The following is a 27,646-nucleotide window of genomic DNA, read 5'->3' as shown; positions in this document are numbered from 1 at the left end:
TGACAAAGGAATGCGAATCCCTTGTTTGCTTGAATTTTCTGGAAATGGTGAAAGCATTCAACTTTTAAAAAAAAGAGCATAGGGAAGGAGTATGGCGATTAGTGTGCACACCTCCATTTTATTCCCGGGTGGGCACTAGGCGGTAATGACCTCTGGTCAGCGTTGTCATCTGGTCGGATTGCACGATCCGTTTGTCATCTGCCCTGTTGAGTGCCAACTTCGATATCTCGTGGGTATATACCTGATGCCCCTTGTTTTGAATCAAGACCTAGCTTTTGTAGACATCAACGCCCTCTTCCAGACACTGCCGGTATTCATCGAAGGTTATCGACTTCTTGGTTACGCATCTTTTGACGCCCTTGGCTTTCCTGTCACCGCCCTCCTTGTTAAGGCTCCTATGGGCGTAAAGTTTAGCTCTCAGGGTGATGAACTCTGTCATGATTTTGCCTTCTAATTCGTCCTTCATCAAGCCTACCACTTTCTTGTTTTTGCCTATAGGGAGAGGCCTTCCATCATCCGCATTATACGCACTTGTATCGAAGCGTGCCTCAACATCGTCGGCGATATCCCTGTAGAAGTCCTCCGTTCGTATATCGTAAACGAAGCTGTCTGTGTCCATGTAGCAGAGCTGTAATTTGCTACCATATTTTGGTTGCACGAAATCGTAATGGAACTCATACATTACCATTTTGGACATGTCAAGGATGGCCTGGCCTATATACACCCTTAAAATGTGGCTTTATTACAAGCTTCGTATACTTGTCTTCGTTGGTGACCAGCTGGATATTGCGGTGATTTTTAATTTTCTCCATCGTTTTGCCACTTAAAACACTTAAAATCATCAGCTTATAGAAATCCTTTTCGAACTCGTTTTTGGCGTTTGTTCTCAGCCTCGTGTTGTGATCGATATAGCCCTTTAGTCATGCTTTTTGATTGAATCAGATCACTCTGCGCACTTTCTTCAATTTAAGCCCATTTTTTAAAGCCTCGTGAAGTGCCCTGATATGCACCACATATTTATGCTTGTCCTCCAAATTCGATACTAATTTCTCGACCTTGTGGACCGTCCTGCGTTCGGGTAGGAACGGCAGCTCGTTATGCTTGTCATGTAACTCTCTTGGATAGTCAATATCAACCTTCAAGATGTACCCATGCCTATTGTCATCAACGAGCTTCCCGACCCGCCTTTCGGTGAATGCCTCAACATTGCAACATTGTCTTGACGCATTCCCAATCCATACAAGTTATTCGCGTCGAGGTACTGCAGGTAGGAGGATTCAACCTCTGGATCGTACTGCTCTCCCATGTACTTGTTTTTGGCCTTGCCATACCGGTGTACGGTATGTGTTATACCTCCTCGAATACCTTTTTCGAACATCAATAGCATGCCGAGGTCGGTAAGGAGTTCTAACTTGATCCCGGTAAATTTAAGTGCTGCCTTCCATGCCAACCTGGGTGCAGAGTAGAAATGGACGGGATCAAGGCTGTAATTGTCCAAGCAGACGCCTCGAAATGTCTTGAATACGTCGGCCAACAGTAGGACGTCTATGGTCAGGTATATGTCATGGTAGTCGCCCATAGTAACATTATCACCCTCTGGGGTAATGATATCCCATGCCTCTTTTGCATAGGTATAGTCCCTGTCGCTGATGTTCTTCATATTCAGCTTGTTATATAACGCATTCCTGGGAGGTAGCTCCAACTCCTCGAATCGCTGCCATCCATCCATGTACTCATAGGGTTACACACCTTTTCGAAGCATCACCCTGAAGGTATCATCTTTGTCAATGAACTTTGCCATTGATGATACGTTCGCCTTTACCTGATCCGTCCAGTGATGATGCCATGAATCGACAGGAATCTATGAACCTGATCTCTATTGTCTTGTACTTTTCCCCATCACCGTACCCCATACCTCCAAGTGGTACCTTTATTTTGACATTAAAACTGATGTAAATAACTTTTCAAGCTTACGGACTTTCATATGGACGTGCCTGACATATTTTTTTAATTACTTTAGCATGCTTAACGGAGTGCCCCTAAAATGTCTAAGATCTGAAGTTTCAGTTTTGTATCTAACAGGACCAGATTGAGGAGATCCTGTGTAAATTATAGTTATACAGAAGAATCGAATTAGATAAAACACAAAATTTGGTCCAATCACAATTTTATTATTTACATTATTTATTATATTTATTTATAGACAACCTTTAAAGCCTTTTCTCATTTTGCATAAAAATCCTTTCAGGTCATTGCTCTTGTTCAACTCTGCTAGCAATATGTCGACATCTTTGATTGGCGGACAACAATCTATAACTATAAATGCATACACAGTAATGAATATTGCTTTACTGCTCGATTTTTTTTTATTTTTTATTTTTCGGAAAATTTCTTTAAAATAGGCATCTCTTTCTTTGACAGGAACAGTATCAGGGAAAGTCACTAATTTGAAGAGTCAACAACTAAGTCCCCCTCTTTCCTAAAATTTTATTTGACTACAAACCTTCTTTTCAGCCTGTTTGGTATTAACATGGTGCAATTTTGTTCCGTTTTCAGTTAAAGATGTTTCTTTTATCGGATTCATAAGCTTAATGAAGGCTTTCACAAAACAAAACAACCAACTGTTGATAAATTAAGTGTATTTTCATGTTTTTCCAGTTAGTAAAAAAGTCACAGGGTTAGTTAGGAACTTGCTACTACTAAGATCTTTTAACTATCAATCAGGTGTCCAATTTCTTGACTCACTGACGGCACAATCAATTTTACCAACTGATTATTTTTACCGGCTTTTTATTGAAATAGGAAGCAAAATTCGCCCGAAATAAGACGATATTTCTGTTGGCAGTTTAAAACTACGTTTTTATTTTAATAATTTCTTTTCTGTTTACTTTAATTTTGTTCTACTTTAATTTACTTTTAATTTGTTTTTAGTATTTTTATTTATTTTACTGTAATGTGTAGAGGTTGAAATACTGAGCAAAATAATGTAAAGGATCGTATGTTTTCGACGAACGTGGAGATATAAGGTTTAAAAATTTTGCCCACGTCAGCCAATACCCACCAAAGAAATTTGTATACCCGTTGCCAGTACTTTTGTCCAACGGTTGAAGAGATATTGGGGTTTAAAGGCGTTTTAATGACGTCATCAACCCGTCGATTTCGAAATTGATTCGGGCACTCAGGGTTAGGAAACTTATTAAATTTGGTCCCAGGTTGTCCCTAGTTTCTCACGCGGTAAAAAATGACTGACGTCATTACCTTGTTTCAAGTTATTTGCCCTCAAAGTTATAATTGCAATGCAATAACTTCACCAATCATATTAAAGGCATTGACGTAAGTCTAAATGCATTGACGACGCGCTGTAACCACAGAAAAATTAAGAAATTGGACATAACTCGGTCGGCAAATTCAGTGGAAAATAAGAGATCAACTTTGGGGGGCGCAGACGGACATAACTTCCATATTATTATAGGCGATCCAAATACAGTAGACTCCCGGTTATTCGAAGCTCCACGGGGGATAGGAATTTACTTCAAAAAACCGAATTTTTGAATAACTGAAAATTTTCTTATTTTGGTCCAATTTTCACTCTGACGGATTTTTTGGAGGGATTTGAATAAAAAAAGTAGTCATATCAAGTTTCTACTCTACAGTTTTAAACGCAACGAGTGTTTCAAACGTTAAAATATACGAATATAATGTTTACGTAAAACAAACATCAACAATAACCATTCTTCATATCTATATTCTTATGAAGTGTTTGTGAAATAGTTTTCAATAAAAGTTTGCTTTTTGCCCTCGGTAAAGTGCTGGTTACATTTATATATATACATATTATATACATATTTATATGCTGTGGCTGTCCTTGACGACAAGGAGAATAACGTAGTGGGTCACTTACCAAAGGGACTAAGTAGAAAATATACAAAGACTATATTTTACTTCCTAAGATCAGATCCATTGAATAGTTGTTTTGTAAAAGTCACAGGTAAGGCGATAAATATGGGTGATGACAAAGGAATGCGAATCCCTTGTTTGCTTGAATTTTCTGGAAATGGTGAAAGCATTCAACTTTTAAAAAAAATTGCTTCGTACATAGTTTTATTTTTAGGAATAAAGACTAGTTTTCTTTTATAAAAAGTGTTTGAAGTTGAAAATTCTCACTTTTACTCCAGCTATTGTCAAGAATTTTGAATAACTGAGAGAATATTGAGCCAAGGGGGTTAGAAAACCACTTCGAATAAACGAATTTTCGAATAACTGAAGTTTGAATAACTGAGAGAGATTTACTCTAAAACGAGTTAGAAAATTCAAGGGGAATGAAAATCGCTTCGAATAACCGAGAATTTTGAATAAGTGCAGGTTTGAATAACCGGGAGTCTACTGTAGTGCTTTCTAAGAACAATATTTGCTTTCTGCAAAATATCCTTAAAATTTATTGTAAAATTCGCAAGTAAGTATTTTAACAGACTACAAATTATTACGGTCTTTTTCATTGGATATCTTAGTCAAAACATGACATAAATAGGTGCATATTTTTTAGTTTTTCCTGAAGAATTTTATTTTATAAACGTCTGTAATAGCAACAAAATGATTCAAGAAGTGACTCGCTAGCAAAAATCTGTTGCAGATTCTGTATATTCTTTTCTTTTTATCTCGCTAAAAATTCTACCGCAAAAATCTATATTATAATGCCCGTATACGTCTGTCCGTCTGTCTGTCTGTCACACAAAATGGTAGCTTAGCTGCGACGGGCAAACCCGTGGATTTTCCACGGGCTAACGATTTTTCTTAATTGTGCGAAATAATCCTATTGTAAGGTTGTTTTGCTATGAAGTAATTTTTGTACCAATCATTTCCCCCTAATAAGCAAACTCTAAATTTTTTATTTTCTATTGTGAGATTGATTCTTATAAAATTATATTACATAATAAAACCTAAACCGGACAAATTTTTTTGCGGAATAATACTAACATACCGACCATTTTAATCTGTTCAGACTTATAACTTGCATAAATTATTGCTAATGATACGTAACTAGTCTTGAAAAATTATTATATTGATTTTAATTCGCTAATTGACAAAATAACTGACCTTTATAAATTCCTGGAGTTCCAATAACTTTTAACGAAAATGAAAATATTCGATCTACATCAGCTTCATCTATGCAGGTGAAGTTAAATTTCAAATGCGAATCTAAAAATGACAAATAAATTCAAGAAGTTAATCTCATTAAAATACGGTCGCATAATTACAAAAACAACCATCTCGATCTCTATTTAGTTATGACAGTACTTGAACCCCTAATTGTCTAGGGCTGAAAAAAGCGGCGTATTTTCTATATGTAAACAAGCTTATAACTACAGCCTGTCTGTAGTTCTTTTCAATATGACTAACACGGATTATACTTGCCCGTCATGATTTAAGGTCCGATCGGGGTGAAACATTCTCTGATGAAAATGAAAAATAAGATTCACCAATGTTTTTTACTACTGTTCAGCACTGAAACAAAAATGGGACAGAACACACACACACACACACACACGAGCCATATAACATGAACTACTTATGACCAACGCATGATTAACACATTCGTAATCACTAATACACACTGATTCCACGTGACGTTGTATGTATCAGAAATAGACCCATTCTCCATTCTTAACGCAGGTTAATTTGGCACGAGTTATTTATATCATCTATGACTTTGATTCTTGGCAAGCATGTAAACTGAACTGAAAAGAGCTATTTTAATTACGTCATTTATTCGGCTGGTAATGGAGGAGTTGTTAAACGGCATTTAATTACATATCTATAATTTTTGTCTGCTCTTGTGAATTTTTTTCAAATCGCAAACCAAGCCAAAATATGTGAAACACTTAGATTTGGTAAGTGACAACATAAGATCTAACAGCTACCGGTAGAAAATGTTAAAAACACACAAATACCTGGAAATATTTCTAATTTTAACTGTAAATTTTCTTCAAAGAAACGCTTTCCCTTTTCCAATTTTTCCAGCTTCGTATCAACTTTTGATTCTTTTTCTTGAAGACCTACATAATTAACAAAATAATAATTAACAAAAATAATTACATTAACACCACTACAAAAAAAACTTTACAAAAATACTAAAATATGAACAAGCTGGTATAAACTACTGAAAACATCAATTTTAGGCCAAGAAAGCAGTACCTAAAAAAGTAATCAATAATTGAACATAATAGTTTTTTTTGGTCACATTGGTCAAGCTCAACGAAAACGTGTTGCAGAAAATTATAGGAAAAAGCATAGAAAACAAAATCTCAAATTGGGTAACAAAGTTAGGACAAAAATTTTCCCAATGAATGCTTTAAAGGTAAATAAAGAAATTGGTCACAGCATGGTAAACATTACTATTTTCAAGTGTATTAATAAAAAAAAGAAACTTCTAAACTAAGCCCATTACTATAGGTTTCTTAGAAAAAAAGGCACCTGTATATATGTCGTCTTATTTTTCAGTGAAAATTTCTTTGTTTAACAAATATTAATGCCTAGCCATAAGTCATAATATCACAGGGGTTAACTTGAGTCCCCGAGACGGCTAAGCATGCCCCTTTGAACAATGTAATTTTTAAGACAATATATGCATACATACTCTGTTCCATTTTTACGTTCCCCTCTTCCATGCTTTTTACATTTTCTTGTTCTTTGCTGGCTATCGACACTTGTTCTTCACTAGCGATCAACAATCTGTTCAATTCGTTAGTTAAATTTTCAACAGCTGTTTTTTGTTCTGATGACACTTAAATATAAAAAAGCTGTTGTTAACCTCTTCAGTTTTTATAGGAACTGTTATCAATAAGGGCCCTACAAAGGGGTCCTAGTGCATTTAAAGCTCCCATTTGAGCTCCAGAAGGCGCACAAGCACAACAACCACTCAACTAGACCACAGGCTAAGATATCAATCCTATTCTCACGCTGGACGTTAAGCAGAAAGGATAGATTCAGATTTTTTATAGTCTCTGGCATGACTTGGTCGTGGTTTGAACCCAAGACCTTCCGTACTGGAGGTGAACATTCGTACTGCAAAATACAAATTCTAAGGTAAAAATTTACACAGAGCTACACCAAGGTTTCATTTGACTAAGGGTTTCATACTGCACAATGTAGCAATTTTAAATACACATGAGAAAAACACAGAAAACTTAGACATTCTCTATGATATAACCAATGCATACGTACAATCTAACTCTTTCTCTTTTTGTGTGTACTTCTGAACTTCTTTGCGAAGATTCGAGATTTGTTCTAAATATTAAAATTGGTATATCATTGAGTTGTGCAAACCTTTAAGAAAAGCAAGCTCAATCATTTCTCTGTGCAAATTATTTTATTTAAGTCAATTTGGTTTTGTGATAGTCTTCAAACAAAAAGAAGAAACTGTGCATGCTCCAGTGACCCAAAAAACTTGAGATGCAAAAGGCATTTCATTTTTTACATTCATTGTATAATTGTCCTGTAGGCTAGCATTCTTACAACAATGAGATAACTGCTTGACAATGCTGTGTCATGTTAAAAAAACTAACAATATTTTAAAGAGGTTATGAACTTGCAAAAAAAATTACCACTGGCATTTTTCACATATTCACTTTCATTTTGATGGTTCTCTGCAATTTTTTCTTTGGCATCTTCAAACCAATTGTCAATGAGATATCCTTCAGTTGCTTTTAAATCTTCTTTTAATTCTGCAAAAGCTTCCATTGAAATTAAAATAATTGTATAATACTTAATAAATATTTTAATTCTCTAAATTAAAAAATTGATTAATTAATGTAGAAATAAGCCCATTTAGGCTCACCAAAAGGCATTGCCATAAATGTATTCTTGTGGTCATAAAAAAGCAGTGTCAATGGTGGTGAGCCATAGAAATTAAAATAAACTATAAGTTATGGTAGCAAACTTTGGCAAATCATTATTAACTCTGTTTCTAAGCCTTGTATAACAACTAATTATGCTGAATTTTCCTAACTAATTATTTATATGTGCAGGCCTATCAATGAGGGGAGAGCGATTGCTCTTGCTCACACAAAAAACTCACCCAATCTTGAGAAATGAGAAACTCCACAAAAAGTTTTACTGGCTGAGCAATATCAATTCACCTCACATGGAAATCAATGTTATCTTCCTTATTATTTACAGTAAAAAATAACCAAAATATATAAAAAAAGATAAATAAAATGATAAAAAAGACTGTGATAAAATAACCGTTTACAAACTTATTTCATTTATTCAAATTGCTCACCCAGTCTAAACCATTGTAACCATAGGCGATTTATTGCTCGGGTATTATTTTTTTATTGATAGGCTTGTATGTGCACCTTTGATAGCTAGCTACATTTTTTTTGAGACTAGAGCAGCTAATATTGCTTGCCCTCCCATTTTCAACACACAGGGTGGTCTCTTGAGTCTTGGTACGCGATAGAAGAAATGGTGTCAAGGATTTGATTTATACCTTGTTGATGCCGGTGATTATATGTGACAAGTTATAGAGTTTAAATGCTTACTAGTGTAACAACTATTATGAATGTCGTATATTTTGCACATATTTGCAAAATGAAACTTAATCATTTTCCCAAATGTCACCAGACTGCATATCTTTCAAAAACATGTGATCAGGCAATAGAAAAGTACAGGTCCAATAAATTAAAAATATGTTTGTTGAAGGACCATAAATGCCGCTTGAACTTTTACAAATTTCTACTATCATGGAAGCTCAGACCATCAAATGAAGTCATACAAAGTCGATTCCTAAACTGTTCCAGGTAGTGATGATTCTGATGCTGATCAAAAATGAAATTACCTATATGATAGTAATAAAGAATTAATATTTTGAAAACATAGGCTTAATATAATAAACAATGGGGAAATTTTTGCTAATATGCCTTCTTGATCGTCTTCTGATCGTCTTTTAATTGAAAACAACACTAACTTTGGTTTAAAACCCTTATTTCTACTAGCCATCCAGTCACATGCTTTGACCTTACACTATCTAATCAAATATTAGGTATTTCGCCAGTTACCAGGTACCTATTTATGATGTAAGTGATTGGTTTAGATCACAGAAGCACATTCTTTTAATAAGTTCGATGGTAAGTTGTTTCTTAGCTGTGACTGATTGAAATGCAAATTTGAGTCGTAGGAATAGCTATTTATCTTGGGAAAAATTTCCAAACAAAGTTCCCTACAGGACGTAAATTATGTAGTTTAGTAGTTCCGAAATCATTTACTATCTTGTCTTCTACTAAGAATGTGTGAGGAGTGTTGGTTTTTCGGCTTTGTTAGAAATTTCTTTTTTAATGATTTCCATGTTTCAGGTGAGTCTGAGTTCTCTTTTATTGCATTTTTTAAATAATTCACTCTACCATATTTGATCATATTATTGACTTTGTTTCTCTGTTGTTTGCAATTTTCAGGGTTACCTTTTGTTTTCGATTTCCAATATTTGCGGAGAAGAACGTCTTGTAAGTTTATTTTATTTTTTAATTCACTGGTCATCAAAGAGCGTAACATCAACATGCATGAAAAATGCACATTTTAAAAAAGGGTTGTATACAACAATACATGTTTTTTATAAGCATTGCGCTTATAAGCTATCTAGGCTTGGATAAGGGGCAATTTTAAGCATTATGCCAAGCCTTCAAAAATGCTTTACAATAATCCTTTTCCTGCATGTTTTTGACTATAAAAGAAGAAAAGAGGAATACAGTACTGTACTTTATAAGCTTGACCTTGTCCATTCATTAAAATATTGTAGCAAACATTTGAATGTTGCAGTTCTATTTTAGTACACAAGGGTGCCGATAAGCCGCAAAAGTTTGGGCGTTTTCGGGCGAGTTCGGTGTTTTGAAAAGAATTCAAGTATTCGCCCGAAAAAACCTAACAATGCCCCAAAAAAACCAAAAAAACAGACACTAATATAATTCAAAAAAACTATAAAAATTAAAATAAAATTACTATATGGTAGCGAAGTTCTTAAAAGAACTGTTTTTGATGATTTTTGATAAAGTTTACTTTATAAATAACTTCTATTATAGACTCTATTAAATCCTTTCTCTTCAAGCGCTTTCTTCCCAACTATCGTCCGCATGGTTTGTTACAAGGAATTGCATTTCGGGAATGTTCCGGGCGAGTTCAGGAAAGTGCGGGCGGTTTTGGGGACAACCGCCAACTTTGAAAAGTTGCCCGAACTCGCCCGTATATATGTGGGCGTTTGCGGCTTATCAGCACCCTCTTTTTTAGTACCAAAACAGAAGAAAAAATGATGATGAGATGTGAAGTGTTTTTTATAAGCATATCTTAGCCTGATTTTACATTTTTCATTGCTTATTAAAAAAAAACATGCATTGCTTAATCGTGTATTAGCAGTAAGCAGAGGGAAGGGATGTCCTGTTTGTACATGTAGCTACCAAGATTTTGAAACTTTGTCCTGCAGAGAAAATGCACAAAAGGCATTTTTTGGATAGGGTATCTGGGCCACTAACATTTTATCATGGGTCAATAACACAACCCATTATATGATATAAAAAACAAAAAAAATGTGTTTAATATACCACAAATAACAAATTGATGTTTCTTGTAACCACAGTTAGCTATACATTGATTCTGTCCTTAGCCTTGTTTTATCAACCCTTGCTTGCCCTTCTTTCCTTTGCTAGAGACCAAATGCTCGTAGACGACATGTGCCTTAAAAATATACAGCTAGGTATACATTTTACAACTATACTATCAGGTCCTAGGAAGGATTTAAGAGTACAAAATATGAGTGGTATATAGCTAGCTATCTAGGGGTTAGCCATTAGCTAACTGGCTACAGTTTTTGAAAGATAGTGCAGCTACAACATTTAAACTAATTGTTGCTATCTAGCTAAATTGCCTTGAAGAGTTAAAAGTTTTATATAAAAATAAGCACATAAGTGCCTATTTATATAATAAGCACATATGTGCTTATTATATAAAAATAAGCACATAAAATAAGCACTTCTTCGTCAATGAAACATCAAGAATTTTCCTTAAAAATCAAATTCTGTTTATTTACATCGGTATGTTCACACTTACTAAATCACAAAAATATATTTTATAACTAATAAAAAAGTTTAGTATGTGTGTTGAATTGGCGCGAATTGTTTCAACTGTAGAGAATAAACAGACCGCCAAAATCTAGGCAACCTTGTCCCCAGGGCATCTTATAGCTGCGACATTGGCGCGGGGCAGCAATCAACGTGTGTGTGGGCTGTCCAAATGTCATCAAGATTTTTTTCTTTTTTTTTTTAATTGTTCCTTTGTACGGTACAAGATGCCCTGGGGATGAGATTTCTATTTCGGACCCTGAACATTTGATACTAGATAATTCCTCAATTTTGTAAGGCCGCGAGGTGCTTGATATGATATTAATAAAGTTGACTAGAAATGTGATAAGTGAAACAAACAAATGTAAGTTACATAGAGTGACATCTGAAATCTCTTCTATAACACTATGTGCACAAATTACACAAACATCACGAAACTGTCCTTGTGGGAAACTACGGTAACTGTGTCTCAAGTTACCACCACGACCTCAAAAGGATCCACGTCCACGATCTAAAATATATAGAGATAAATAAAAACTTGGATATTTTAAATAGCAAGTTGTGTGGATTGTTAAGCAGAGATTGTATTAGAACGTTGTACTTTAACTTTATTCATTAGCGGCGTTACAAAATTAAAGAATTTTTTTCATAAATCTCTGTCGATTAGAGAATTTACCAACCATATGCGCTCTATAATATCGGCCCTTCCGGCCGTCGATCCTCTGCTTGAAGCGCGTAATTTATTGCATGTCTTTTCAACTTTTCAGCAGATACTACACACTGTCTTGTGATACTGCTTTTGCCAAACAAAACTTCCCTACAGATTCCCTTGTTGTAAGTTTACATCAGAGTTAGTGAACAGATAGTAAGTTATTGGATGGGAGACTATTTATGTAGCTCAAAACTGCCGGCATGAAATGTGTGCTTCGGGTTGCAGCGGTTTAATTTAGCAGAAAAAACAACAACTTTTTGATGTTGTCCCATAGGCTTCCCGTTAATGTGCTCGTGGCAATCTAACATAACAGTCTTATGACCATTAATTGTGCAACAATCTTTACCTGTTTAACATGTTATATATATCACATTGAAATATGCTACTTCTGACTACACCAGCTAACTTAACCTAGAACAAGAAATCGTACTTTCTCTTCTGGCATTTGTGAGAAGTTGTGAAGCTCTTTGATAAGCCATTATTTCCCGGTTCCTTCCGATCACCGGCCTACCGCTAACCATAACTGAATGTTTTGCAGATAACATGTTTGGCTCAGGCATGCTGGTATCATTATGTATTTTTACCAAAACTGGTCCTGTCGTCAAGAATGAAGGGAAAGCGTAAAGGAACATACTTTTCGAGTTGGGTTGCATTGACCTTGGCCCCTTCTGCCTGAAGTTCAATATCCAAGACATATCCCTTGGAATTTGATGAGTCAATCATGAAGCAATCAGATCCATACCCGGCACCCATAACCTTAATATCATTTTTTAAAAATTAAAATATTGAATCTAAATAGTGCCTTGATTTCAGTCCGTTATCACATGGAAATGACTGGGTACTTTTTTTTTTTAGGTTATAGGATATATCTCGCCGTTATATAAATGTTACAGGTTATAATATCTTGTAATATATACAAAAATGGCCGGAGCAAAAAGAAGGCACAAATTGCCTTATCACTAAGCCTCGTTGTTAAGCAAAAAGGGAGAGAGTTAAAATAATACTTAATATAATAAAGCAATATTCTAACTATATATATTCCACAAAAAAGATTAGTTGAATTTACAAATGTCTATGTGAGAGTGTGCATCTAAAAATATTTACAAATGTCTATAAGATCAGTCGTTAATAATTTTGTTTTTACATTTTTCTTTAGCTGTAGTAATTGTGATCTGCAATGTGGCCGTAACAATATTGATGTGTCCACTACCCCGGCAAAGTACCGCTGTTTTTATAAAGAACAAGATATTGGCAAATATTTGATTCAAGTTACGAAAAAGAAAATGTCGCCACAAATTGGTTAATTGTCAACAACTTAAGTTTCTAACCACCTGGACAAACTCATAAACGCTAGGCAAGAACCACCCTTGTTCCCAGGGTTTTTTCCCTTTTTGATGTGGGAGATAACGTCGAAAATTTTTTCATATAAAGAAATCAAAAAACCCTGGGACGGTTCTTGCGCCTTCCTTAGTTTTTTTTTTTGAGATTTATCTTAAAAGTGAAGGACGGAAAATTCTAAGGAAAATAATGTCTCAAGAATTCTCTCTCTGAATTATCTGATGTGCCACCAGCATTGTACAGCTTATGACATGATGACTCTATTATGGCCAGACAACATTCTTATCGGAATTTCTTTTATGCAATAGTAGAAAAAACAACTGGGAAAATATAGTTTTATAATACTTAATGTGGCTCAACATTAGGTGTCATTTATTACGCAAGCAAATATTGCCACAGGAATTTATCGTAGTCCAAGAGAGTAGTTTTAATTTGGTAAAACGATTCGGGTTGCATCAAAAGTGACAACAATCAACCCTTACAAATATTGTATTTGTATTCGCATAGTAGGTTTTTATCACCATTATTATTAAAATTATCTACTCAGGGTAGCCTCTTTACCTGGCACTACTACCAACAAAGGTCCTACGAAGGAGGTTTTAGTGCATTTAAAGCTTCCATTGGGGCTACGAAAGCCGTGCAAGTACACCAATCGCTGAAGTAAATAATAGCTAAAAATGTCAAACATTCTCTTGCTGAACGCTAAGCAGAAAGGATAAATTCGCACTATTTTTGTCTCTGGTATGACTCGTATACATGATTGTACCGACAAAACAACATTTTCCCCACAAAAAGGAAGTCACAAATTATAGACAAAAAAAGTTTCAATGTGTACGAACAACGACGTAGGAGTGCCGTTCTTTTACGTGCAAATACATATTTCATTTTCATGTTTTTCGTGTAATAATTTAAATACGGAGATATTCTTCATTAAAATACAAATTAAGTCTTGATTTTTAATAACTACGCGAAAAAAATTCTGCAAAGATAAAGTAAAATCTAGCTGAAAAGTTAGAACAGCATTAAAAATGGCATTTCCTGAGGTTTAGATCTTTCCGTGAAGTTTTCCTAAAATTACTAATAAAAAAGAAAATCCAACTAACCCTAGACTTCAAAACTACTCTATAAATACAAGTAAAGCGTTTTCTTATTTTATGTTTCAATGCCAAACCCTGCAGAATTAAATCTGATCAAATAAACGCACACAGATCCAAATAATACGTATTTAAAAGGAACGCTCAGACTGTTAAATTGGTCATTTACGGTATCAATGTTTGATCTAGAATAATAAATTGAATGATAGCAATAGAATAAAGCTCAGACAAAAACCAAGTAGAATCAGAGTTTTTTAAAATCGTAAGAACAATTTGAACGAACCAGAAATTGAGTCGTATTCCTTCGGCTTTAAGTTTTAACAAAAAATTATCGCTAAAAAAATAGATAATACACAGAGGACGACAGAGAAAATTCTTCTTATAGGAATAATATGTAAATAAAAAATAATTAACTCTTTCGTCGCTATATCTGGCAGCTCCACTGTGTATATGGTTAAATTAGCTATATATAATGTTGGTGCAAATTACACAATTTTGCTAATCTTTCAGCGCCATGTACGTTTTTGTCAATAAAAAATTGTTTCATCTGACTTCATCAAAACATATTTCTTAAAACTGTATCCCACAATGCTGTTCTTGTGGTTGATTATAGCAAATACACGAATTGGAAAGCAGCATACATCAAGCAATTAGAACCAGTTAAATCTAAGTATTATCTTCAGTAACCTCTTGTCCATCATCTAGAGGTTCTTCATTACCAATAACATCACCAATTGTTTTTACTTGTTCTCCTTTCCGTTCTTTATCTGTTATTATCATATTGGAGCTTGCAATATCTATTGTTTTCCTGTTCTGTGTTTTATTATCGCTGTGTTTTTTCATTTCTATTTCAATGTCTTGCACCATTCCACTGATCCAAGCTCTTATAGATGACAGAGTCGTTTTGGCTGACGTCAAAGCTCCACCTAAATGGAAAAAGTTTAAGGTAAAATTCGTAAATAAACTGTATCATTACATTAAAATTATTCTCACTTTTCAGTTTGTTGGAGGTGCCTTATGGAAGTAGTGAAATATATGGAAAATTTATCCCAAAGCAAATATTTTTCGCACGTTGTGTTCTTGTGATACACAGGCACAAAAACTATCATTCGCGGAATAAATTACTAAAATTAGCATATTATAACGTCTTTAAAACAGAAAGGAAAATTTAAAAAATCATCGTATAACTAAAATTTGCGCATAGAGCCTGAAAAGTTGCCATTCGCTATATTGGATGTCATCATTTAAACGCGTCAAAAATGTAAAAGGCATACAATCTCAAAAAGAAAAAAAATTCAATTTCCTTGCACTACATTTAAACGGTTGAACCAGACTTAACGCGTTTTGCAAAAAACAATTTGACCTTCCATCATGCATACCAACTCAAAAATATTAATTCCACAAAATTACCACAAAAATCTGCTTAAAAATTATTTCCCACTCCCACTTCCCACTCTTAGTTTACGACACATTATATGAGGTTATTTTACTTTACTGATAAATAAATGGGCTTTTTAGTGTTCTCTATTTCTTGGTAAAGTCTAGTAAAATCAAAAGACTGTAAAATTCAATGTAGCTAAAAACAAGATACAGTAACCAGTAAATCATAAAAAAACTAAAAATTGAATACCAACTTACCAAATGCAATTTGAGTTTTAGAAAGGGCTTGTGCTAATTTCTTTCTTGTTTCTTCGTTTGCAAAAGATTCTGCAATGCTAAAAGATTTACAAAATATGAAATTTTATCTTTTTCACTTCATGTGCATATTGAGGGATAGCTAAATTCGCTAGTGCATCTTACGGATAAAATTGTATGTTTTTAGAATAAATTTGCACTGGAATATTTGAATTAGGGTAATAAAGTAAGTAACGGGAAGTTTTAACGTTCTTAAGGATTCCATCGATTGGCTCTTCCTCCCCTCCAACTGTAACTATGTTTTATTACCACCAGAGACACGTTTGACATTTCTCTAACTTGCTTGCCTGCCGCACAAGCCGGTTAGCGGTCAGTAGATGGCACTAAATGGGCTGGCAACAGTGCATTAAAAGTGCACTGGAGTGAGGACTCGAACCTGGAACTTTATGAATACAAGTGGAATGCGCTACCACTACACCATTTCCGCCTCCCTCTGTCATTAAATTATTGAAATATTGGCATTTTCTCGTCCATTTTGCAGGGTTGGCGAAAGCATCAACTTGTGAATCGTCCTCAGCTGTTAAGCTTCGAAACTAGTACTTTCAAGAGGCGTAGGTTAAGTCAGCAACGCTTAAATTGTGTTCTCTAGCACGCCTGCTCTAATAATTCACGTCTGGGCCTGTATTTAAAAAACATGGACATGCTGGGGATCCAATTAAATAACCTAAGTGCGCTGTACATATTAAGAAATGAATAGTATAGAAATAGTCTACATAACTACTTGTGGCGACAAACTTCAAAATTTGCCATTTTGTCTCAATATATTTTGCGACAGATTGTAAATACAACTCCACGGTTTTTACTGATGGTAAAGGAATATATTTGAAGTGTTGAATTTTAATTTTAGCTATTTATTACGCTTAATAAATCCAAATACGACTGTCAATAACATTTGCATTTCTACGGGATGGTAAACAAAAAATTAAAGGTATCGCTGATTGGGTTCTTGTGATATTCAAAACAGCAATGATTGTTACTAGGAACAAGCAAGTTACCTTAAGGGAAGAAATTTTGCTAAAATAGTAGTTGACGATTATGACAAAAATCTGCTACATTAGATTCCCGTCAAAATTAACTTCTTTGAAAATGCGCCAAATTAAAATCTTCGCCAAAATTATTATTTTTGCTACGACCACCAGTTTTAAAAGAACTAATTTGTAAGAAAATATAATTTTAATGGTTTTATTATTTGACAAGTGACTTTCTCTTTACAAAAGTGTATTATTGTTATTGTAAAAAAAAAAATAATGCTGATTCTGATTTCAAAAAAACTCGTTTTCGTTATCCGCCAAATGAAATCCCGCCAAATCCGCCAAATTTATTTCCGTCCAAATTTTTCTTCCCTCTAAGGCATATTATCCTACTTACTGGTTGATTCTTAAACGCAAATCTGAAATAGTAATATCGCCTTGAAACGGGTGTCTAAAGAAAAAACGTAAACATTGTTACAAATTGTATTTTCGTGTTGAAATTGTCCTTTCTTTCGCTAGTCACTTCACCTCAATCCATTTTTTTAATTATTTTCCTTCAATGAAATTACGTTTAGCATGTCGATTGATTCATACAACAAAATAAAATGCTTATAAATTTCAATGCAAATTATATAAAATTGAAAATTAAGAATAAAAAAACCCTGATAAATGCAACGCAAAAAAATGAATGAAACAAAAAATGAGTAAAGCAAAAAATGAATGAAGCAAAAAATGAATGAAGCAAAAAATGAATGAAGCAAAAAATGAATGAAGCAAAAAATGAATGAAGCAAAAAATGAATGAAGCAAAAAAACTACTTACCCTTTATGAAAATGCTCCATACCAGGGTGGTCGGTATGAGACCACCTTCTATAATTGTTAGTGGCTGTCCAAGCTTGACAAAACGGCCCGTTGAATGGATGCAACTCGTGCACTAAATTTAAGAAGGAAAAAACTGAAAGAGAAAACCGCCATACAAGGATTAAGTCGATTCCCTCTTTGACACTAAAGTAACGCTTTATTTATTTATTGTACTTTACCATTACTAGTTTAAATTTTAATTTCAATTTTGTAATAAACTACTACATACACTCATCCTGTGGGGAACTCTCCACCGTTGACAAAAGACATAATAAGTATGCTTTAAACTGTAGTCTTAACCAGTCGTCACTTCCTTCCCAACCTATGAAAGTAAAAAATGTCAATTTAGCTATGGCTTTCTAAAAGGTGCATATAAAAAGGAAGAAAAGAGTCTGGATCCCAGTTGCTCTCATTACGGCAATTTAACTTTCGACCTGGTACTTAAATTGCCTTAACCTTAAATGATAAGTTACTTGAACGTTGCTTAGCAGACAGTGAAAGAAATAACAAGATAATTAAAAAAACCATTAAAAATTACCAGGGAACACATAAGGCGTGTTCAATAAATTATTATAAACAATTCTATTAGGGAGCATAACCAGAAGTTGCCCAATACCAAAATCAATGTAAATGTAAAAATCCTATAATGCCTTTTTAAAAACAACTTCCAAAAAAGAGTTTGTTGGTTGTGTACAATATTGTTGCCTAGAAATTATGCGAATTATGCAGAGTGTTATAACGTGGTTGCTTATAAAAAAATACCCGTAACTTCTTTTATATTTCAGGTTAAAAAGAACAGGTCTATTGTTTAGAACAACAGAGAAATAAGAATAATGACCAGCCTGGTTAAAATTTGGATATTCTTATAAAAATAGGTGTAGGCTCTTCAACACTGTAGGCTTTAAAATTAGTGAAGTCAAAAATCCGCAACACGATCAAATGTTCATCAGAGTTAATTTTTTTAGACCAGAAAATCGCTCAATTTCTATTTTTGACTTGATTGCCACAACTAACTCGTTAAGCCAAACTTACCAAGCGTTTCGGACGAATTCTCCACAACAGCGATAACGTATTCGCATAGTCTTAAGTCTTCCGTTGACAAGTCAAGAAGTTTCTCAAGTTCTGGATCAGGAATGGTCAGGGTAAATGTTTCCAGCTAAAAGAGATCGAAACAAAAATTATTCGTTAAACTTTAATGCAACAAAGGACTAAAAATTGTCAGTTCCATTGTTTTCTCCGCATTTAAAGTAAATTTTTTCACGATTTTCTCATACGGAAATTACTGCAATAAATTCCTTCTTAGTATAACAATTTGCTTTTCAATGACAATCGTGTTATTACCTGATCAATACTAATTTTCGCGCAAAAGAATTCGTTAGTGCACGACATTTATACAGAAATTCGCGTAACACGCGAAAACCATTGCGCACATGTTTATTTTCAAAAAATAAAAAAAACACAACGATATCATGACATTGAAATTTAATATTTTCTCCTAGTTATTTGTGAGGGAATCTGAATTCGTTCGAAATTTAATACGCGCAAAATAGATTCTGCGCGTAAATTTATACGCGCGTAAAAAAGCATGAATAAGGTACGTCGAACATGATCTGAAATATCTCTTCAAAACAAGTAAAATCTTTCTTATTACAGCCAACATAAAAATATATCTGGCTTTTCAAAATTTGCTAACAGAAAAGTTTACGTGAAAGATGTCATGATAAAACAGCATTTAAACATATACACAAGCGATCAATACATCAAGTTTAAAGCAGAAACTAGTAGCCCTAAGCTCCCAGTTTCTGCTAAAGGTTGAGTTTCAACTGTTTTTAAACTGTCCACAAGACAAGAGCAAAAAAGTCGTTCGCTTCAACCCTAACAAGAACAAGTTTATACATCTTAATGGACACACGCGAATATCAAACATGAGCCTAATAAACGAAAAAAAGAATTTTTTAGACAAACATGAAAACCTTATTTACGGTTAATTTGGGGTACTTAAGGCCTGTTGCCTAGCAGCATAATTCTTCTCAAACATTAAATCAACTATGTAAATTTTGTAGATAATCATCAATAAAAAAAGAAAAAAATCAATTTTAAAAAAATGTGAAAAACCATACCAGAGTTTTCCCGCATGAGTGAAATTGTAGTTTTTAGGCAATTTTGAGTCGCTTGTTACCGACCAACCAGATTCAACTTGCAGATAGAACCAAATGAATTTTGTAAATAATGAATTATTCTTACATTTAGTCTAATTGTAGAAAAATGTAATGTTAACCTATATTGGGACTCAAATTCAGTTGATTTTGCCTAAAATGCTTTTTTAAAACCCAAAATTGTCTCATACTGGTATTTCTTGATAAGTAATCTATTGCAAAAAATAAATAAATATCTAATGAACGGATCCGGAGATAACCTGTGTGAGAAATGTAGATAAGGAAACAAGGGGGTGATGTCTAACGCAACAATTTATTCAGTTACCTCTTTCACCCTGGGAACCGACTTTTGGGCAGTTATAAGTCCGTTGCCTAGCAACCAAGTTTTTTCTGCATACCAGACCAAATGAAATTAATAATTAATAAATAATAATTTGTACTGAAATTTTAGATCATTTATAAAAAAAAAGAAATAATTTTTAGAGAAAAATTCAAAAAACTGTCCACTAAGGCAAGTCGTCTGCCTCAACTCTAGCAAGAAGAAGTTGTGGTGCACAGTCAAACGGACGGACTATAGGTTATGTGTCGCTACCGAAAACTACCCAACGATAAGTAAATAAATGGTATGGAAGTAAAAACACGGTACAGATGGCTGACGCAATAAATTAATCCAGTTATCTCTTCCACCCTTGAAAATGCATTTATACTTTACTCGTCCCTCATTTACTGTCCTATTTCTGCATCAAAGGAACTCAATCAGAGGTGGAAAAGTTGTGACTATTCGAAGTATGGCTATATCTTAAATCTTAGCTCTAACTTAAAAACAAATTGTTTTTATATGAAAGAACTTGGAAAGTTATTGATGATTCATTGGTCACAATACATATTTAAATTTAACTAATTATGCAAAATTAAGACATAATCACTGGACACTACGAAACAATTGCTGTTATCAAAGATAACCAAAAAATTAATAAAAAACAATTTAAATATACTCTAAATATCCAAATGCATGCCTTGCTACAACCATTACCTTACTATAGATCTAGTAGATGGTGTCATGCATTTTTGTTAAAACAGTAAGGTGATTCTTAGATACATTTTCAAACTCTTTCATAAAACATCAATATGGAAGGGATAAGGTTGTTGGACTGTTAATTTATTTAAAAAAAAATGGAGTTAACAAAAGTTGCGCTTGATAAACACAAGCAATTGCTTACGTCAACAAGAACATCCCAAGGGCAGTGCATTTGTTGTTTAAATAACACATTGCTGCCACCAACAACAAAACTGCTGACTTTTGCCTTTCTAAGTAACGTCATGTTGTGTAGAGACATGTAAGGTTGAAATAAACATCCCTAAATATACAATGCATAAAACTGGGATATAAATATTAAAGAAGAGAAATAACAGCACACATAGGTCTCACGGTTTTACGATAGAAGGAAAAATCCAAAATCTAAAATATTACATTCTCTTAGAAATGATACAAAATAAAAACAGTGAAAAGTTGTCTCCTTAAAAAAATTAATGCCTCCATGAAATATTAAATTCAGCCTAGCTGAGTGTTAAAAAGTAATGATTTATAGTGAAAAAAATTTGAAGAATAAATAATTCAAAAGTCGACTTATTATACGATGTAAATTTGAACCATTTACCTCTTCAAATATATCCAATGGTAATCCATAAATATCATGAGGTGATTGTGTCCCCTAAAAAAATTAAATGCAGGAAAATCTAAGACGGGAATTTGCTTAAGACACATACTTCTCAAAGACTCAGGACACAAGAATATTCCACACAGAAAAGCTGTTTGGTTAGTCAACTCTTTTGGCCAAAAAAATCTCAAAAGAATAAAAAAGGACAAAATTCAACATGACGCGTTCATTATATATACATTGGCTCTTACTTGTAACACAAAAAGTATAATGAAATAGTATACAATAAAAAAGATATGAAATTTTGAACAAACCTTTTTTATATAAACTCCCTCAACACAACTGGAGTGAAGCAAACCCTTGTGTATTAAGCCTGAAAGACAAAAACAAGCAGCGTATAAATTTAATGTTCAACATAGTAAGAAAAGGTAAAGTCGAGAAAATTTATCTAATCAGAAGTAGCATATATGCATTACCATAATATTGGAAATAATACTGGAAGTTAGTTTAATATTTAAGAGAGAATAAAAAATACATTTGAGTCTGTAAATGCGCAAAAATGGAAATCTAGTCAATGATCCACTGATTAAACTTTCTCAGGTGGGGACAGGGTTTATGGTGGTTTTAAACCCTCCTCCAGGTTTTGAATAAATTTTGAATTAACACAGCTAAAGTATTGAAACGTAGTGACTTTTTAAATAACCTATTAAAAAACATCCCCCAAACACCTTTCTCAATAAAAATCCAAAATTATTGACTGAAAAACGATTCCAACTTTATCTGTTATTAATTCCAATGTTATTTATAAAAATTTTTTGCATCACATCAAACGACCATAAAGTGAGGAGAAAAATATAAGAAGAAAAATTAAGAATTTTGAAAGATGATTATTTCATCATAAAAACAATTGATTGTTTTTCTAATTTATTGAGGGCTATGTGCATTCAAAACTAATGCACATAGCAATAACAGAGATACACCGTAATTCCTCTTTTTAGCCCCCCTTGTAATAATCCCCCCTCCCTCCAGAGACTCAAAAAGTTATTTAGCCCCCTATCTTTATTTAGATATAATAATAAAATAATAAAAAAATAAAATAAAAAAAAGTAAAAATAAAATAAAAAAGTAACAGTAGTAAAAGAAATTCGATATTATTTGTTGATTTAATGTCATATACAATGATATCCATATGCTGCAGCTTTGATTTTTTTCTCCCTAAGTTTTGTTTGCAAAATATCTATGGTTCTTTTTTCTTTACAATGGGCTGTGTTGTTCCAGGCACTACAAGTCCATCATAGAACTTCTTCTGTTAGATGAAGATGATGATAAAACAGATGAAGTTAACAGCCCCTTAGCCCCTTATTTAGCCCCCCCCCCTGCCGTCTAAACCTCCAAAATTTAATAAGCCCCCTCGGGCGCTAAAAAGAGGAATTACGGTATAGGGTTTAGGCCCATACGAATCCCTCAATCTTGTTGACCTTAATAGAGCTAAGTGTCACCCTTTATTAAACCTGTGTTAGCAAATTAAAATTTAATTTCTTAAATCATACCTGGGAATAACGTAATGATTGACAGAACAAATTTACAAACATCTTTAACAGGGTTTCCCCAGAACACAACCTAAATTTACAAAAAAAAATTAAGATTCCATAGCAAGAAAAAGTAAGACTTATGAATGGCTGAGAGCAATGATAAAGCATTATAAACACAGTATAAAATACCAAAACTGTAATAGCGTTCCCAATATTCATGGCACAAACCTTTTTCTCTAGCAGTAATAACTTGAAAATCATCAAAACCTGAAATCACATACATGCATAAATACATTTTTCTCTAAGCAGTTACCACTCATGCATTATCTATTTATATAGTTTAAAATACTAAAATGTGAAAAATAAGTTCAGCGTTCCCAGGAAATGATAAAAACCCAGCAAGGGGGGATAGATTATACCTTTTGTTTAAAGTTCAAGACAATGTCTCGTAATTCCAAACCTGAAAACAAATCAAAAAAATGGCTGACTTCATTATGCTGAAACAATAAGAACACAATTTTATACATTTTGATTTGTCACTTTTTGTTCTGTTTAATATTCTTGTAAGCAGACATAGAGTGAGAATACAATTGATGTAAAAGTGTTAATATACTATTTAAATCTTTGTAACACTAAGGCATTTTCACACCTCTGGTTTGTAATGTAAGGCGTATCAGCATATAATTTGCTTGATCCTTATAGAAGACTGAAATCAATGTTTAACAAAACAAAGTAAAAAGATCATACCTAAGTGAAATATGGAATTATCTAGTTTTATGCTTGTCAATTGTTGACTCAAATTATCAAAGCATTCCTAAAATAGTTTAAAACGAGTGTAAGATGGTCCAGATGTTAAAACAAAATTTAAAACAAAATAAACACTTGATAACTAACCTTTAATATATCTGTTTTCGTGAAATCTAATTCGTTAAAATATGCATGTGTGACAAGTTCTAGCTTTGATAACACAAAACTGTATAAGGGCTAAAAGAAGAAAGAAGATAAATAGCCCTCAAAAAATAAAAAAATTAGTTATTAACCTTTCCAGTGTTACGTTGATTGTTAACAAAAGGTAGATTTTCTGAGGGTTATATCTGTGAATGTACATTGAAATTGAATGAAATTGTTTAAGAATGGCACCTGAGAAATACTTAAATGCATTGATATGTCTCTGATTATTTGTATAATAATATAGTAGAAATAACACTATTAGGTTAGAAACAACACAAAGACCTTGAGATATCTTTGAGGCTTTAAAAACCAATGTTTGCAAAGTATATAAAGTTCTATTGATTAGATCTTACAAAGTAACTATGACTAACTGTAACGCAACTGAATTCATACCATTTTCATAAGAACACAAACACTTTTTTGAACTGTTGTTCTTGTTACATTTTCATCTTTATTTTTTAATTTCTAAAAAGAAAATGAGAACAAAAATATTGTTGACATAAATTACAACAACAAGGTTTTAATAATATCAATGAGCTCAAATATGAGCATTCAATAAAAAAGCCATGTTGTCAACATTGATCTAAAAGACAACCTCCTGTAAAAGAATCCTTTCTCGTGCCAATGCTATAAAATGAAAGGGTTGATATTGTTAAACTAATTTTAAGATTTTGAACAAGGTGTAGCCTAGATACACAGAAAGCAAAACATTATACCACAAAGCTATAATGCTATTGAAAGAATGTAAGACTTCTGTTAAAGATAGATTTTAAAACATATAAAGCTAACGCTATAAAACTGTAATTTCTGTAACATAGTTAGTTAACCTGCTCTTCTAATTTTTTTCTCTGATGAAAGTTAAAACTACTCTTTTTTCCCAAGAAAGGATAGAAATTATAAAGTCTTTTGCAAGCAGGGACATAAAATATTATAAAAACAAAAGAAGTAAAAAAAACAATTATTTTTGTTCCTTTATGTTTACTTCAAGAGTAAAAAACCTGTTTAAAAATAAATCATACACTGTTATACATCCCAGTTAAAATGAGTTTAGCAACTTAAATTGGATTAAAATTACCTTGCTATCGATCTGACGGAAACATGACACAGCATATATAGTATCTGTAGATAGCTTTGATCCTTTCGTAAGTGCAGGCAAATGAAAGAAAGAGTGATCTGAAAGGAGTAGATAATAAAAAAAGATATTTTAAAAATATATATACGTAAAAAAAGTTTAATTTTAAAATACAACTTTGGTTTGTCCACATACCTTCTTCATAATTGTGCGCACCATCTGGCATTGCAAGGTAAGGAAGAGCATGCCATTGTTTTGGAAGTGATATGTCTTCGCCTTCTTTTTTTTCAAGCAATGGATCATTTATTTCTGGATAGCAGAACTCTACCTACACAAAATGAAAGATACAACATGTTCTGAATTTTCTGAACATAAAAAATACATTGATACTAAAATGTAATAATATTTAATCATATTTTCTCAAAGCTTTTTTACTTGGATTTGAAACAATCTAATATGCACAAATTTGTAAAAGTTTGCTTATCCCAAGCTTCATAACTCAGAGTCTGCAATTGGGTTTGCAATGTTTAAGATTGTAGGATTGTATAGGTTTTATATATAAATTTACTTACAAAATTTGATCGCAAACCAACGTGCAGATCCAAAGTTATGGGGTTGTCAGCAAAAAATTAAGAAGCCTTGGACGACCAAACAAGTGTTATTTTGGAAAAAAAATTATGTTAATTAATTCACCTTTATAAGATCTATGCATTAATAAAGTTTGAATATATATTTTCCAACATTTGTCAAAATTTGCTATTACTTAAATGTAACATCATAATTTATGAAACATGATTAAATCCAAGATTCTCTAAGGGTGAATATCTTGTGAAAGGAAGGGTATTTTAAAAAATTAAAAAAGACTTGTTAACCAACTTTTTAGGCTTTACAATAGTCTAACATCATTTTATACCTGAAGTTCCCTTTAAGTGTCAGCCATCTTAAAAAAAATTCAAAAACCAACTCTGCATGACCTTCTGGAACCAATGGACAAGATTACAACCCTTAAAATTAGTTAAGCTAGCTAACCTAACCACATATGTATAACCCACTACTGCTTTTACTGTACCTGAGTTCCTTTTTGGTGATGAAAACCAATTACAAATATGTGAAACAAAGTTGATTCAACATCTCCTTGTGACATCTAAAAAATACTTATTATATATATTTCTTAAAATTGTATAAATAAACCACGCATGAAACATTTAACCATTAAAATCTCTAACCGAAAAAGTTAATTACCAATTTTTGTGTTAAATAAATGTTCCTTTTTAACGTAAATATACAAGACATTAAAAGTTATGAAAAGTTTCAAAATACATTTTTTTGGTAATTGCAAAACAAAGCTCTCATGCACATTTTGTTCTTCTTCTGTTTAATTGCACATACAAAAAAAATTCAGTGTTGTCCTAATATGACGATTCAGTTCAGCTTTGTTGTCGTAGTGATGATTGACATTATGCTGAATTGACGAATCGTATTTGCACTACATCCAACATGTATAAAATTGCGCTGGGTGAGAACAAACTTAGTTCGGAGGGGGGAATAATGGTAAAAAATGTGGAAATGGAAGAATAATTAGCTGAATAATTGTCTGGAAATGATGCTTAGCTATTTAGATTTTGCTCTAAAAGATTATCTTTGCTTAAAACTTTATGTGTCTAATTCTGCACTCTCTTCATCATAAATATATAGAAACTTTTCACTTCCAAAAAATTGTTATGACGTCAAACCAAATCGCCAAATAGGTTTAGTAAATACCATAAAGCACAACTCGCAATTTCCTACCATAATTTTGTCTAACATAAGATCTTTAAGTCTGCAGTGAACATTGAAAAGTCGAGTCAAGGTTTAAATTGTGTCATCCTTGTTTTTTTTAAAAAAAAATGGCTAAACAGCATGTATCGAAATTGAACATAAAAGGCAGGAGTTTTCGATCCTATTTCTCATTGGATAGAATAAATGCAGACGTAAATGAAAACAGCCTGTATCGAAATTGAACATAAAAGGCGGGAGTTTTCGATCCTATTTCTTATTGGATAGGGTAAATGCAGACATGTATGAAAACAGCCTTTATGAAAATCGAACATAAATGGCTATAGGCTAAGATAAAGATAAAATACAATAATACAATATCATTCCTAGCTAGCTAGCTATAACTGCTATGGTTAAACAATTAATGTTATCCACAATAAGAAAGCACTACTATGAATTTTAATAATTTGTTAGCGATGTAATTCCTTTTCTGTTCTTTTATTTTATTTTATATTTCAAGCCTAGTCTTAATTATATTGATAGCATATAGATGCATTTTGGTGCAATTTATTTGTTCACCTTTCCGTGGTCTCTTTCTTTCTTTTCTGTCCCCTCTGTTGATATTCCAGCTGGAATATCTGACCATAGTGGTTAAGAAATGGCACTATGTCCTAAGGCAATTAAGTGGATTGCATATTTAAAACTATGGCTTAACAAGGATAAATCAAAAAATGTTTTTTAGGCTATAT

The 27,646-nt window shown here is 33.0% G+C and overlaps 2 protein-coding genes across 3 annotated transcripts; both read right to left on the bottom strand.

Annotated features, from left to right (window-relative positions):
- Positions 1–2,150: 2,150 nt before the first annotated feature.
- On the bottom strand, positions 2,151–7,821 carry LOC130622270 (uncharacterized). Its single transcript, XM_057437711.1, has 6 exons — positions 7,602–7,821; positions 7,222–7,284; positions 6,635–6,781; positions 5,949–6,053; positions 5,095–5,196; positions 2,151–2,316 (listed from the first exon to the last, which is right to left on the bottom strand). The coding sequence occupies exons 1-6, from the start codon at positions 7,735–7,737 to the stop codon at positions 2,198–2,200; spliced, it is 672 nt and encodes a 223-aa protein (XP_057293694.1). The 5' UTR covers positions 7,738–7,821; the 3' UTR covers positions 2,151–2,197.
- Positions 7,822–13,982: 6,161 nt separating this feature from the next.
- LOC130621844 (late secretory pathway protein AVL9 homolog) lies at positions 13,983–27,596 on the bottom strand. 2 transcript variants are annotated; one of them, XM_057437197.1, is made up of 19 exons: positions 27,477–27,596; positions 26,212–26,286; positions 25,338–25,470; positions 25,146–25,243; positions 24,464–24,535; positions 24,014–24,103; positions 23,867–23,933; positions 23,539–23,579; positions 23,348–23,386; positions 23,138–23,207; positions 21,902–21,960; positions 21,588–21,641; positions 21,150–21,287; positions 18,806–18,929; positions 18,003–18,095; positions 17,735–17,846; positions 17,310–17,363; positions 15,885–15,961; positions 13,983–15,172 (listed from the first exon to the last, which is right to left on the bottom strand). In XM_057437197.1, exons 2-19 carry the CDS (start codon positions 26,284–26,286, stop codon positions 14,913–14,915), a joined length of 1,656 nt encoding a protein of 551 aa, XP_057293180.1. In that variant the 5' UTR covers positions 27,477–27,596; the 3' UTR covers positions 13,983–14,912. The 2 variants fall into 2 exon arrangements, with proteins under 2 accessions (XP_057293180.1, XP_057293179.1); XM_057437196.1 differs by lacking the exon at positions 27,477–27,596 and adding an exon at positions 26,931–26,963.
- Between the last annotated feature and the right edge of the window lie 50 nt (positions 27,597–27,646).

Source organism: Hydractinia symbiolongicarpus, chromosome 12 (assembly GCF_029227915.1).
Source record: "Hydractinia symbiolongicarpus strain clone_291-10 chromosome 12, HSymV2.1, whole genome shotgun sequence".
NCBI lineage: Eukaryota > Metazoa > Cnidaria > Hydrozoa > Anthoathecata > Hydractiniidae > Hydractinia > Hydractinia symbiolongicarpus.
The sequence above is the reverse complement of the archived record's forward strand: the minus strand, read 5'-3'. Positions and strand labels throughout refer to the sequence as shown.

Excerpts from the sequence above, each read along its gene's own strand:
- LOC130622270 (XM_057437711.1), bottom strand. The coding sequence starts at position 7,737 with ATGGAAGCTTTTGCAGAATTAAAAGAAGATTTAAAAGCAACTGAAGGA. Across the intron at positions 6,782-7,221 it reads AAAAGAGAAAGAGTTAGATT|TGTCATCAGAACAAAAAACA; the intron begins GTACGTATGCAT and ends TTTATATTTAAG. Across the intron at positions 2,317-5,094 it reads AACTCCAGGAATTTATAAAG|TTATAGATTGTTGTCCGCCA; the intron begins GTCAGTTATTTT and ends ATGCATTTATAG.
- LOC130621844 (XM_057437196.1), bottom strand. Across the intron at positions 25,471-26,211 it reads ATCACCAAAAAGGAACTCAG|GTAGAGTTCTGCTATCCAGA; the intron begins GTACAGTAAAAG and ends CATTTTGTGTAG. Across the intron at positions 21,961-23,137 it reads AATCATTACGTTATTCCCAG|GCTTAATACACAAGGGTTTG; the intron begins GTATGATTTAAG and ends TTTGTCTTTCAG.